Source organism: Podarcis erhardii, assembly GCF_964252035.2.
Source record: "Podarcis erhardii genome assembly, chromosome: Z".
NCBI classification, from domain to species: Eukaryota; Metazoa; Chordata; class Lepidosauria; order Squamata; family Lacertidae; genus Podarcis; species Podarcis erhardii.
In genome coordinates, this window is record NC_138504.1 from 36,511,940 (window position 1) to 36,526,308 (window position 14,369).

The 14,369-nt window shown below is 44.3% G+C and overlaps 1 protein-coding gene across 5 annotated transcripts in view; it reads right to left on the bottom strand.

Moving 5' to 3' along the window:
* AK8 (adenylate kinase 8) overlaps positions 1-14,369 on the bottom strand; it is a 103,883-nt gene that overhangs the window by 18,538 nt on the left and 70,976 nt on the right. For all 5 annotated transcript variants that reach the window (XR_014152540.1, XM_081847148.1, XM_081847147.1 and 2 more), the window contains one exon: positions 13,381-13,522. Coding sequence is in view for 4 of the 5 variants with exons in the window: in XM_081847148.1 (XP_081703274.1) it covers positions 13,381-13,522 (142 nt within the window). In the remaining variant the exon portion in view is untranslated. The remainder of the gene's footprint in view (positions 1-13,380; positions 13,523-14,369) is intronic.

The following is a 14,369-nucleotide window of genomic DNA, read 5'->3' on the forward strand; positions in this document are numbered from 1 at the left end:
AGGTGGAGCAAGGCTAGAGTCTTAAACTGGTGTCTGGGGGGAGGAGATTCAGACGGAGCTTCAGCGGTCTAGAGTTGAGATGTAGAGCTGCACGCCGCGGCTTTGAAATCGAAACTGAACTTCAATAAAGACTTTTGTATATAACAAGAACTGGCGTTGGTCCTTAGTGAGCTGGGACTTTGGGCAGCTCTGACAATATCCCTACTCCCACCCCTCTTCGTATATCAAATGAACCATCCCATCCCATCAGGGTGCAGGATGCAACCTAACATGTGGCATGAATATGTCACTGGACATCAGTTAAAGCTTCCTGCTATCAACTGGATTTGACTTTGTGCTGACATAACTGAGAGCATGTGAGAGCCCCTGACAGCGGCAATTTAAACAGCTGCAAGCGTGCGTGCATGTGTGCATTAAATCCAAGGAGAGCCAAAAAAAAGATATATAACATTGCAAGAGAACAAATAAATAAATAAGACACTGTTCTAGAGAGATTGCAGTCTTCGTAAATACTCGAAACTCTCTGCAAATGCTGAAAACCATGCACATGTATTATCTCTGTAGTTCTTCAAAGACCTTTCATATAAAATATCTCCTATTTGCTTGTAATATTTCCATTTCCTTCTGGACTGTGGACATACCAAGCATCTGCAGCATGTGACTTCCTCCAAAGAATCCTGGGATCTGTAGTCTGTTAAGAGTACTGGGAACTGTAGCTCTATGTGTGGGGTAAACTACAGTTCCCAGGATTCCTTGGGAGAAGTAGCGTGCTTTTAAATGTACTTTACATGTATGGCATGTATACAGCTCAAACATTTCTGAATGGCCGTGTTTTCAAATGAGCTCATTCGGCATTCAAATGACAAAACTGGACCAAGTTGTCTCTCTTTGCCCATTGAACAGGGGCATTATCAAGAGACCCTCCAAGAGGTTACTAGAGGTTTATCCCCCCCCCCTTTTGAGATGAATTTTTCATCTTGAAAGGTCAAACTTCCAGCTCCTTTGATTCCAGCTAGCTGCATTTCTCTGCTCTCAGCTTCATGGTTCCCAAGACACAATCAAGATGGGGAGGAAGCAAGGCATTTTGGCGACCAAGTCAGAAAATCCAAATGGCACTTAAATAATTTACAGAATTATCAGGGGGCACCACCAGACAGCTGGAACGAACATCACTGAAATGACCAGGGGCTTCTTTCAAAAGAATTGCAGTGCTCCTGAACAGGTCTCATTCACTTCGTTGGATGTGTGTGTGTGCAGGAGATGGTACCCACTGGGTTTTCCACTGGATGGTATCGAGGGGTGTAAGAAAGCATTGGTTTCTATTCTTTCTTGTATTCATCACCTGCAGCCCTGTTTCCATTCTGATGCAGAAAGCCACATCAACTGTCTGTCTGCTTAATTTATGCAATTAATTGTGTAAACTTCACTGCTATTACTTTATCTCACCCTATTCATTTAAATGCAAAAGAAACACAATGAAAATGGGGTGTGTAATTAACATTGATATCCCACCTTTCCCCCAAGGAACCCAAGGTGGAGTACACAGTTCTTCCCCTCCTTTTTTCCTCAAAACAACCCTGTGAGATTAGCCTAAGAGACTGTAACTGGCCCAAGATCACCTTGTGCACCTTGTGTGTTGAGCTGGGGATTTGAACACTGGTCTCCCAGGTTCTAGCCCAATGCTCTAACCACTGAACCACACTGGCTCTCATTGTAGCTAGTAGCCACTGATAGTGAATTTGTCTGATCCCCTTTTGAAGCCGCCTAAATTGGTGGCCATCGACACCTCTTGCAGGTGCAAATTTTGTCATTTAGTTGTGTGAAGAAGTGCTTATGGTGGAAGAGAGAAGGAGAAGGAGAAGGAGAGAGCAAGAGGGGGAGAAAATACTGATTTTCCCACTGGTCCATTAGCCTACTTTACTGTTCTGGTTTGGCAGCATCTGTTCTATTGCATCTCTCTAGCCGCTGTCTCTCACCGGACCCTCCCACACAGTCAACCTCACTGGCTGCTTGCCGAGGATGGACTGTGAGGAGTGTTATTTCCACCCAAACACATCCAATATGTCTCATTTCTGAACTGAAACCTTTTTGTCTTTTCATCGCCATCTTTCAGGACACTCCTCTAGTGCCAAAGGGTTGCACTTCTGGTAACAGTTGCTTGTGTATCGTGCAGGCTTGGACACTCAGGAGAAAAAGAGGCTCATCATCCTGGTGCAGTCTCTAGTGCAGTACAAGATGTGAAGCTAGGAGGCTTTGATGGAACTTGGGGTTTGCCAACTGTCCTTGTTTTGGGGAAGAAAGCCAGAAAAACTGTCCAAGAAGAAGCTTTTTTGGTGCCAGGCACGTGTCTTGCAATCTTTATATGGCTGAGTGAAGACTGAAACCTGTTTGCTGGGTCAGCACTTGGGGGTGGGGCAGATCTCCATCCCAATTTGGGCAGGGATCTGGGTCATCATCATCAGCCCCTCATAGGGATAGGAGCCTTAGAATGGGAGTGAGGAACTTCTTTCAGTCCTAGGGCTGCATTCTGTTGTGGGGGACCTTTCGCAGGTTACGTGCCAGTGGTGGGTAAAAGTGAGTAGAGAAATTCATGTGAATTTTACCTTTTTACAGAAAGCTACATTCCAAGCATGAAAACATCCAAGCTTCTCCTTCTTCATCTTTCATCCAGGAAAGTGAGAGGTATTGCTCACATGCTGTGTGGCCTGGGGAGTCGCAGGGACTCCTAGAGGGCTGTATTTAGTTCCCAGGCCTGAGGTTCCTTATGCCAAGAATATTTCAGCCCCTCTCTACCCCCCACCAAGACTGCATGCCCAGAAGCCTTTAATACAGTGCTGGGGGAGGAATGTCTGAGAATTGCATCAGAAACAGAAATGGGAGTGAAAATTCCTACAATTTGCACATTCATACAAGGTCAGGAACAGAAATCAGGCAAGTGAGTATGAGTGGTATTGGCTATTTGTTTTTAGTCTGCAAATGATAGGTAGATACTGTATTGTTTTTGACGTTTCCTTTCCATTGAAATACATGGAAGTTCATTATGTAACTCGTTAAGTTACAACCACAGCGTGTATTGGGGACAAATAACATCAGTTAAAGTGGAGGCTAAAGTGCAGCAGAACAAAAACGGCACTGATTGGTGCAAAGTCAAGATAGGATGGTAAATGCTGTCTCCTTACATCGCTATGTACATATGCACGATGGCCAATTCACGCTCCTCATCCTTGTACATGCCTAATTACATCTCTAGATAAAAAGGCCCTCGGTGGAGATACACCATACATTTAAAGTACACCCTCTCTACTCAAGAATCCCAGGAAGTGTAGTTTACCTCCCATGGAGCTACAATTCCCAACACTCTTAGCAAACTACAGTTCAGAAGTAGGGGGTGCTTTAAGTGTAAAGCGTGTTTGCAGCCTTTATTTTGCAAAACATCATTAACAATGCCTAATTCAAGTCTGGTCAGATTTTAATTTTCATGGGTCACTGAACTGCCCAGATCAAAAATCAAGAGCAAAAGTTATCTGAAAGCTAACATCCCTCCATTTTGATGGGTCCAAACACAGGCAGTACAGCGGCATTAGGAAAAAGCTCTGCAACTCATTGCCTTGGTTGTATATATATTAAAAAACAAACAACCTTTTTCTCAATCCTCCTATCACTACAGCAACATATATATAACCCATCAAGATTAGTACCCTGAGACTCCCACTCATCTGATTTCCTCTGATCTGCTTATTACTCAACAACTAAATGTTTCACAAAGCCATTTCCCAGAGAAATATTTATGGCTCCCCAATGTTTATTGAACCCTCCATCATGATCAAGGTTTTATGAGCACTCTGTACACAACTCTGAATTAAAAAACATAATTCTTGCTCCATCAAACCTCAGCTTGATGTGGCATTTCTCTCCCTTTATACAAGTCAGCTTCAGAACCCCTTACAGGAGAATTTGTTCGTAGACAAAGAATATTTCTCAGCCAGAGATGGTGGCTGTGAGGCGCTCTGGTTGCATAAACACAATGCGATACAGCAAGAGCCAAGCCTGGAATTGATTTTCTTGGAGGATAAGGTTATTGATGGCTACTGTGCTCTGCCTCCACAGCTGGAGGGAGGAATGCTTCTGAGAACCAGCTACCCAAAACTCCAGGAGGGGAAAAAGCTCTTCTGCTCAGGTGCTGCTTGAGGGTTTCCCACAGACGTCTGGTTGGACACTGTGAGAATAGGATACTGTTTGACAGTCTATTGGTCTGATCCAGAAGGGCTCTTCTTATCTTATGATTTTTCTGCTTCTGGTACAGAGGTTAATGCAGCCTTCATCAACATGGAACCCTCCGGATGTTTTGGACTAGAACTCTCATCAGCCCCAGCTAAATGGTTGGCTACAGCCCAACTATTATTATTATAGACTTGTAACTGGAATATAAAAGTTGGGTTCTGGTAGTTGGTCACCCCTCCTCCTCTTTGCTATGTCCTCCAAGGGGCAACACTGAGACTAAGGAGAAGGAGGAAGCTGCTGGGCAGTGCCACCCCCTGGGCTGGTTGTAAGAAGGCAAGCAAGTGGGGTCCAGCTGAGTGCAGACTGAGGTTAGTGGGGCAGTGCCCCCCCCCACTCCAGTGTGCAAGCCTCAACTGCTGGAGCTGGACTGCAAAATAATGTTGGTGGTGGTGTGTGTGTACTGTAGTGTGTGTGTGTATCTTCCTATATACATAAAAGTGTAAGGCTGTTGTCATTATGTGGTTTGCATAGCCATGAACAATAGGCAGGCAGGTGAGGAAACAGCATGGGTGGCAGGTGGTCCAAGCAAGCTGTTTAACCAAAGAATGAAGAAGATTCAGAGAGAGGCTTGTCAAACCCCTCTTTTAACTGTCCCCCCATTAAACTTTCTGAAGTGCCTCCCCCACCTTTTGTAAGGGGTTGGGACAAATTGTGAGGGAGTAGGGGAAGTGTAAAGGGAGGGGGTTGGTAAGGTGTAAAGGGAGGAGGGGTTGGGAAGGGGTGGAGGAAGGGAGTGGAAAAAAGCTCGGAAGGTAAGTGGGGTTGGAAGTGGAGTGAACAGAGGTGGCAGCCCCATGGGCAGGGGAGAGAAGTGGAGGAGAGGGAGAGAACGTGTGGGTAAAACGTTGCTCTTTCCTGGCTCATTCTTAGGGATTTCAGAGATCCCTGTATCCAAGTCCTATTGCTCTTGCAACATCTGTGATGACTATATTGCTTGTGGCACAGTGTCTCGCTCTCCCCCCTCCCCCTCTATCTGACCCCCACTATAGATCTCAACGGTTGTTTTACCTTGTCAATGTTTTGTCTATATTTGCTTTAACCCAGATGCCCCCGCTTTGCTGGCAGCTGTGGGACTTGGTCCCCTCTCTCCTATCAACAATAATTAGGCCTTGTAAGACTAATGGAAGAAATCGTGTCTAATTACCTTGCTGAAGACCCAATTATACTATTAACATTCACAGGCTAGAAGCTAATGATGAGGAGAGCCTTTCATTTGCATAGCATTAAGTTAATTGAGCTGGAAGCTATAGGGCAAAGAGTAGTGGGGGGGGCAGGGAGTGATGCTGGCAAGGTAGAATTACAGAATGGATAAGGATGTCCAGACCGGGACAATTAATCTGACAGTTTTATTAATTAACGGCTATCTGACTACCTAGAAGGAATAGCATTTGGCAGCCTTTGTGTGGGTGGGGGGGGGGGACAGCTCACCTCCTTCTTCCTACCCAATGTTAAGAGCCTGCCCTACTGCTGATTATGTATTATGGTGCAATTTGTGGATAGTAACAGCGCTGTCTCTTTGAAAAAGGCTAGTCTGCAAACTTTGAAGCATACAGGGAACAGCCATGGAGGCAGAAGCTCCCAGGTTCACTCCTCAGCATCTCCTATTCAGAATCATGAGAACTGAAGTCTTATTTTATTTTCAGATTAAAGATTAAAGACTCAAAGATATAGCACATGTTCTGAATGCAGAAGGTCTCAGCTTCAATCCCCAACTGACCTGCCGTCAGCAAGTGTATTGAGTTTGACAGCGCAAGGGCCTAACTCTGCATAAGACAGCTTCCTATGTTCCTAATTTTACAACACTTGCATACAGCCAGAGAAAGGATTCCCAGTTCACAACTCGAGTAGCTGCCTTATCCAGGCAAAGTCCCATCTGTTCTAAAAGAACTTCCCCGAGTTAAGGTTCCCACTTAGCCAACAGAATCTGGCTTTCTGCTTTTATTCCCAAAGTTCCTGGGAGCTGGCCAGGTTCAAAGGTAATTTACATTTTTGAGGTAGCTGCTTCAAAAGTTAATTGCCCCACAGCTCTCAAAAGGCAGATAGCAAACCTAGTAACAGACTTCCTTAAACTAAGTTTTAACCCTTCAAGAAGCAAGAACGACCTTTCCACATTTACTCAGAATAATAATATTCATCAGTTCCCCTCCCCGCCCTCCAGCACAAGCACAAACAGTGGAAATAAATAGTCAAATGTCAACAGCTTAGAAATAACAGGACAGCTTCATTTCCCTCTCATACATTTCTTATTCCTCTCTCATTTACAATGTGCCGCTGTCCTACGACGTGTGAAAAAGACCCTAACCTTCCTAGTCTGAGTCTTAAACCCCCAAAGGATGCTGTTAATTTAAAATATGAAATTATTATCACATTATATTGTTTCTCTCAATCTAAGGTGCCAGGGAATATTATATTTAATATTTCTTTACCCAATTTCCAATGCTTTCCAGGTTTCAATTTCCACATCCTGCAAGGCCGGTACAAGTGTTGTACAAGTGGGGCATTAGGCCTCTGCCTCAATGGGCAGCTGGCCCTCACCACCCAATCTGGCTGATCATTTTGGCTGGCAGCCCAGAGCACATAAGAAGAGACTGATAGATCAGGTCATTGGTCCTTCTAGTTTAGCATCCTGTTCTCACAGCAGCCAACCAGATGCCTGTGGGAAACCCACAAGCAGGATTGGAGCACAAGAGCACTCCCCTCCTGTGGATTCCAACAACAGGTACTCAGAAGCAATGCTGCCTCAAACTGCAGCAGCAGAGCCGAGCCATCATGGCTAATAGCCCTTGATAGCCCTCCTCTCCTCCTCTTCCTCCTCCTCTTCCTCCTCCATGAACTTGTCTAATCCTATTTTAAAGCAATCTAGGTTGTTGACCATCACTGCCTCCTGCAGGAGGGAGTTCCACAGTTTGCACTGCATGAATAAGTCCCTCCTTTTTTCTGCCCTGAACATTCAACTTCCCTGGATATCCACAAGTTCTAGTGTTGCGAGGGAAAGAAAAACTGTTATCCACCTACTTTCTCCAGGCCATGCTGGTTATAAAATTCTATTGTGTTACTTCTTACGTTTTATCTAAACTAAAAACTCCTAAACACTGCAACTTTCACAGGGGGTCACTTGATCCTCTCGATCATTTTCGTTGTCCTTTTCTGAACCGCAATATTGGATAATGCTCTGACCTTCAGAAGCAGCTTTCTTGGGGCTCAAGGGGCTGTAATGGGAAGCTCCCTGCCCTCCCCATAAATACTCAGTGCCTGTCCAGGAGGAACACTACAAATAGTCCTTTGGATCTTAGCCTTTCACATTATTGCTAAAGATGAAAACAGAGTTGTAAATTGCAAGGCAACCATGGGGTCCACATCCCAGTCACTGAATTGTCCTGGGCTTGCTTGATGATTAGTGTAGCAGTGGCAGCAGAAACACCTCCTGCCAGAACCTCCCTATGCTGCTACTGATTTGGTGGGCAGAAAACATCAGCTCTCAGGCATGATGAGCAAAAAGATCCAACAACTGAGAATAATCCTGGCAGCTAGTTTTGGAGAGTGTCTAGTCCCCCACTGTCACTCCAGCAAGACCAGCAGAAGATCTGGGGAGATGATTTGATCCACTGTGCCCTCCCACCCCCAAGAAAACCACCATTTCCCCTGAGAGTTTGAAAAACTGGGCATCTTTTGACTTCTGGGGAGAAGGAATGGCAGATGACTGTCTCTCTGTTAGCTCTCTGCCGACAGAAGATAATTATGTGGTGGTTGATGACAGTCAGACAGATGGTCTGACTATTATAAACCACTCTAGAGATAAGAGTGATCCAGGTAGATAGAACCTCAAACGCTTTGATCAAGGTCATTTTTTGGAGTCTGCACCTGGGAGCTTGGATGGGGGCTAGAACGAGCTGGCAAGCTGATGAGTCGACATCATGCCCAAATGCCACGTAACAAGCCTTTGTGGGTATGAAGACCCACATCCTCTCTTTCTTAAATAAAAGAAAAACTGTAAAGTGGAGAGATTTCTTTGATATTGGTGAAAAATTACAATCAGAAAACATTTCTTCTTGTTTCGTTTCTTTCTTTTTCAGTAGTAGACAAGAGAGGGAGCCCTTTCTGTGGCTATTCTCATATTGTGGGATTCTCTCCCAAAAGAGGTCAGTCAGACTGGTTCCCTCTTTGCTTTCCTTCTGCTGGCAGGCAAAGATCTACCTGTTGAGACCAGCCTTTGGAAACTAAGGTGCAGGTGATGCTGATCACTGGATTTGAATGGCTGGCTCTAAATGTATTCACATGTATTTTAACTATTGTTATTAACTACGGTAGTTTCTTTTTATTACTTTGTATTTTATAAGGTTGTTTTTTAAATATTGGATGCAGCCTTGAATCCCATCTGGAGAGAAAGGCAGGATAATTAATAATAATAATAATAATAATAATAATAATGGAAGATTATGGAATGCCTTCCCTAATGAGGTGTGCATGTGTCCATTATTAGTAACTTTTCAGGAAGAATGTGAAAACATTCCCATTTAGCTAGGGATTGAGTGGCTGAAGAATACTGGTCCTAGAAACCATGAGGTCATAGGATGGAAGAATGTTTTTAACTGAAATTGCTTTTACAATGTTTTTTTAAAAAACTCTAACTGCTTTTAGATGCTTTTGATTGCAACTGTTTTTAGAATGTTTAAATCTGTTTTATAATTTATTTCATTTTCATCTTTAAAAATTGTATCTCCATTAACTGCCCTACAATCCTTGAGGAGGAAGGTCAGGTTACAAACTCAGTAAATTATAAAATTAATGATTTCTCATCTTCTTTTCTTCATTGTGGTGCCATTTTGCAAAGCAAGCGTACAGCATGGGATAAGAGCCCAGTGTTTAAAATTTATTCAAGTGTTGATTAATCCAGCCATCAAAAATAATCTCTCTCTCTCTCTCTCTTTCTCTTTCTCTTTCACATACACACGAGCACTTTTGACTCTGGACTCCAAAAACTTCCCTCATTAACTTGTTGGGATCTTAATTAAGTCACGTACCTTCATCTCTCCACTTTTTTTTATTATTTCGATTGGCCACGGAAAGCAGCAGGTAAATGTTAAGAGGAGGAAAGAACAGAAGATTTGAAGTTAGGTGATCTTTAACCAAAATCTTTCTTCCAACTGAAACGGGAGCATCCGCAGAATACATATTCAGCTATAAGTATTCCTGCCCACGTCTGGCAAACTCACGGATAATGGCACCATGTGAAGGTCACTGGGGTTCTATTAGCTCAATTAATAGAGGAGTAAGATAGGGCTAATACCTAGCTCTTCAAACGGCTAAAGAATAGAGCTGGTAGTAATAGAGTTATTAACCTCTCTCAGCCATTGAATTTTGCTGCTGGTTCAAACTCCATCTCCTAGTTCAGGCCTCCATTAATAGGCTGTTTATTATCCCTAATCCAACCTGAAAATCAGATGCTGGAAGATGAAGGTCTAAATAATGACCAAAAGAAAAAATGCAGAGAGAATCATCCAAATTCCCACTCTTCCCTCACCACTTAAAATTTGTTCTTAAAATTTAAAACACTCATCCTATATCTGGTTTTGGGAAAGTGGAATATTTTACCAACAAAGCAGAAATGCTGGGGGTTAGGGGAGTGATCCAATTAGAGAGACCCACCAGAATTGGAATTGGGCCTGGAGCCTTTTGCCAGCCCATTTGGGCACTTGCTGAGTGCCCCCAAGAGCTTGGAAGGGTCCCTCACTGGCTGCACTGCCATTCTCCACTGGTCCCTCTCATGCTTTTTAGTGGCAGTGCCGCTTTTCTATATGAGCCAAACTCATCTCCTATCCAAGCATAGGTGCCATCAGCCCCCTCAATATTTGTAGTAGGGGACGAAGCCCCCGCAATGTTGAGGGGATGGACGAGGCCTCCTCCCAACGATGTGCGCCTCATCCTGACAATGCATGTGCCGTGTGGCATGCCCTGCCGCCATCACCTCCTACCTACGAATGTGGCTCAGACTGCCCCAAACTGATGCCACCACCTGCCCACCCAGCACCTTCCCTCTGCTGGCTCTCTGCCACCATCACAGCAACTAGACCAAGGTCTCCACTGCCACTTTGAAGTGTCCACTGAAGCCAGCTCCAGCTGCAGACATACTTCCAAAAACCAGGTCACACTTCCAGAAGTATGTCTGCAGCTGCACACATTACCTGGTCAGAGTACTGAACTTTGGAAATTTTGAGAAGTGTGAATCCCGAAGGATAGCTCTGTATCGGTTCAAGTTTCATTTCGGGAAGTGAGAATTTGGTAAGACCGCCTTTAAATGCAAACTGAATCATATTCCTCCTCCAGTACCATTCAGTGGAATAGTACTTCCTTATAGGGATGCTCCATTTTGTTATTATGCTTGATAGACTGATCCTCTAGGTGTCTATATAATCGTTGTTATAAACCCTTGGGGCAGGTGGCCATCACCAGGTATTTAAAAATTACATTGCTGTGTGAAGAAGTACTTCCCTGATTGTCTGTCAGTACAGCCAACTCCTGTTTTGCGCATGTTCAAAAACGGGTGACAATATATGCGCGAGCTGTTTTCGGACCAGAAGGAGGATGTGAGAAGGGCATAACAGGGCATAACGGGGGCAAGGGAGGGCTTATGCATGCTCCACCGAGGTGCACAATGACCTGGAATGTAACCCTCGTGCAAAATGTGGGTTGCCTGCATGTCCTTTGTGAGCCTGCCGCTGTTCATCTTGCTTTGGGGGCCAACTCTGATTTAAACAAAATTTAATACCTTCTCTGTTGCCAGTGTGAAATACATTATTTCCTTCTTTGCTTTAAGGGCAGATCTCAGGGTGCTGTTCTTGAGGTTGCAAGAGATCTCTCTTTTTTATTATTACATATTAAGGAACTTTATAGTCCAATTTGCTCCTTGTAGTTTGGGGGTGGGGGTATTCCTCCCCACCCTCTCAAATAACTTGATTTTTCATTCTTCCCTGCCATCAATTACAGAGTTTCTTTCCTCTACTCTTCCATAAGACGGGAGAGCCAAGAGACTGATATTGCTCAAAGGTATATAATTCAGTATTATTTGCACCAGGTTTATGAGATGGAAGTCAGATAAAACATCGTAGTTGAACACTAAACCATTTATTACTTCTAAGAAACAGACTCACAAGTTTATGTCCCAACAATAATTCTGCCTTTTGATCAACCAGAGAGGTCTACTCGGAGTTCCCAGCACAGAGTAACGGACCTTTCCACCAATAACTTTGTTTACTGATGTGACGGGGTTTTAATAATAAAACTTGATATATATGTAAATTTATTTTAATCTAATTTCATCAACCTGAGCCCACCTAAAAATGAGGAGGCAGAAGGGGAGATGCAATTGGTTCAGGCTGTGATTTATACCTTTCCACTTCCATTCCCAGATTGATTTCCAAGCACTAATTCTATCTAGGTTTCCCGCAGCCCCTCCCCCGCTGAAATCACACTCCATTGCAGACAGTGTGTTTTATAACCTGTGCCAGAAGCAACTGATTTACAGCCCAGCTTCCACCAGGCCGCTAGCTGTGCTTCCACCGATTGTTTCTCTTTCGCCCAGTGCTTGTCAACAGCTTTGCGTGTGTATGTGGAAGGCATCAGTCTCAGAATCAAATCAGTTTCTCCGTCCCCTAATAAAACACATACACCCCTCCCATCATACTCAGTTAGGAATTTCCACACTCATGCAGGAGTGTAGTGGCAAATTCAGAAGTGCAGGGACCTTTTGTGGGAGTCGTAGCCACACCCCTTTCTAAGATTATGCAACCTTCTGAGATGATGCAATAATCTTATAACTGCACAACAATAATTGCAGATGCATTGGAACAACAAATGCAGGTTTCCATGTGCTGCTTTTCAGCCAGATCTGCTATTTTCTGCGAACGTACATAGCCAAATGATTTGGTGTGCTCAGCTTATTTTCTTCCAGAGTGGCTTAAGATCTGTTTCCCTTGAAGTTCTAGTCTATGTAACAGAACTTGCACTCCATTCTCTGGAAACTTAAGCCCTTTGTATTTTCAGTACTCTTAAATGCTTAGTTTTGGAGCTTACAGTGGCTAATGGGGTGGCTCTAGGATGCTAGAGGCAGGGATCATGCTCTGGAAATAGTAACAGGCCTTTGAAATCCCTGCCCCCACTGACCCCACAGCATTACACCACTGCATTCACATCAATAATCCTTACCTGTGGCAAAAGGTGCCCCCTACAACTAGAGGCACATCCAGACTGCTGTAATTTAAGGGTCTAGATGTCCCATTTCTGCACATGCAAGGCTTATTCTCCTGAGGCTTCACAGGTCTATACACGAATGACAGCTTGGAGAATGGCCTGGGTGCCTTTTTCAGTCTACGTTCCTCCATGGGCAAGCTCCCAGGGGCCACATGCCAGTGGTTGCTGGGGCCACAGGTGAAAGCAGACAGATCAACAGTTGCCGCTCATACATCCTGTACCATGGTTGACATTCCAGCCAATCAGAATCCAGAGGTTTCCACCCCACCAGCACCACCCCACATCTCCATTCTCCACACAGGTAAGCGAGAGCTATGGTCACAGTTCAGAGACAGAGCAATGCTGGGGAGGAGCATGGCCTGTGGAGGGCCATGGCTTATGGAGGGTTGTCATGGGCAGGGAAGAAGTGTGGGGATAACAGAGGGTATTCACATAGAGATTTGGGGGCAGGGCAGGAGGGAAGATTCAGGACAAGAAGTAGTGATGGTCAACAACCTAGGTGTATTTAGAAGAGGATTGGACCATGGAGGAGACGGCTAATGATGGCTACGCTCTGCCTCCACTGTCAGAAGCATTATGTCTCTGAATACCAGCTGCTGGAAACCATAGGACAGGTTGCATGTGTGCTCAGGTCCTGCTTACAGGTTCCCTACAGGCATCTGGTTGGCCACTGTAAGAAACAGGATGGTGGACTAGATGGGTCACTGGCCTGAACCAGCAGACTCTTCTTATGTTCTTATGGGAGCACAAATACCCACCACTGCCTCAGGGCAGGCTGTGAAGGAAAGATCACTGCTCTGCCTCTGAGTTACTCACACACAGAAGGTCCCTGAAGAAAAGTTTCTTTGTTACCTGTTTGGATTAATATTTGCACGCTGCATCAGCTTTGCCTGGTCCTCATCCCGAGGGAATCCATGGAGCACCCAGCCTCGGATGTGGCAGTCCAGCCTGTTCAAACGCTCTGACAGCATCTTTACAACAATGTTGTCTGCAACTGGATGGAAAGATTTGGGGAGAACATGCTGGAAATTGACATCATGGAAATGAAAGCACAGGAGAGTTAATTAAGGGTCCTAGATAAGCACCTTATGTTGATAAAAGAGAAGGTGAATTAGGTGGGATCCTTCCCCGGACCGATGAAAGCAAAGAAGAGACCAATGTTCTAACTAAAGCCCTTGCTTTGGAGTTACTAGAATTTGCTTGAGCCTTACCTGGCTAGATATCAGAGGAAGTAATGAATTTATACACAAGCTAAGTGAGCTACAGTTTAGGGGCTTGAATTGTGAGAAGCCTATAAACACACATAAATGGCTAAATATCAAGTTTTATATACAGTGGTACATCGGGTTAAGTACTTAATTCGTTCCAGAGGTCCGTACTTAAGCTGAAACTGTTCTTAACCTGAAGCACCACTTTAGCTAATGGGGCCTCCTGCTGCTGCCGCACTGCTGCCACACGATTTCTGTTCTCATCCTGAAGCAAAGTTCTTAACCTGAAGCACTATTTCTGGGTTAGCGGAGTCTGTAACCTGAAGCGTATGTAACCTGAAGCGTATGTAACCCAAGGTACCACTGTAGCTGGTTAAAAAATAAAGGAAATGGGAAAACAGACCCTAAAGCAATCATTAGCATTCTGATATTACAAAAATATTCTTAGTGGTTATATTCTTGTCATACTGTGTTTATAAACCTGTGCAGAAATTCCTGTACCAAATTTTCATCAGGCCAGGTGTCCATAATGTGTCAAACCACACTAGTGCCAGGTGAGGGCTGGATCAGTCCTCAACACATCTTAATCTGTCCCTGATCAGAGCCTAGAAATAGCTTGCTATTTTGGAATCA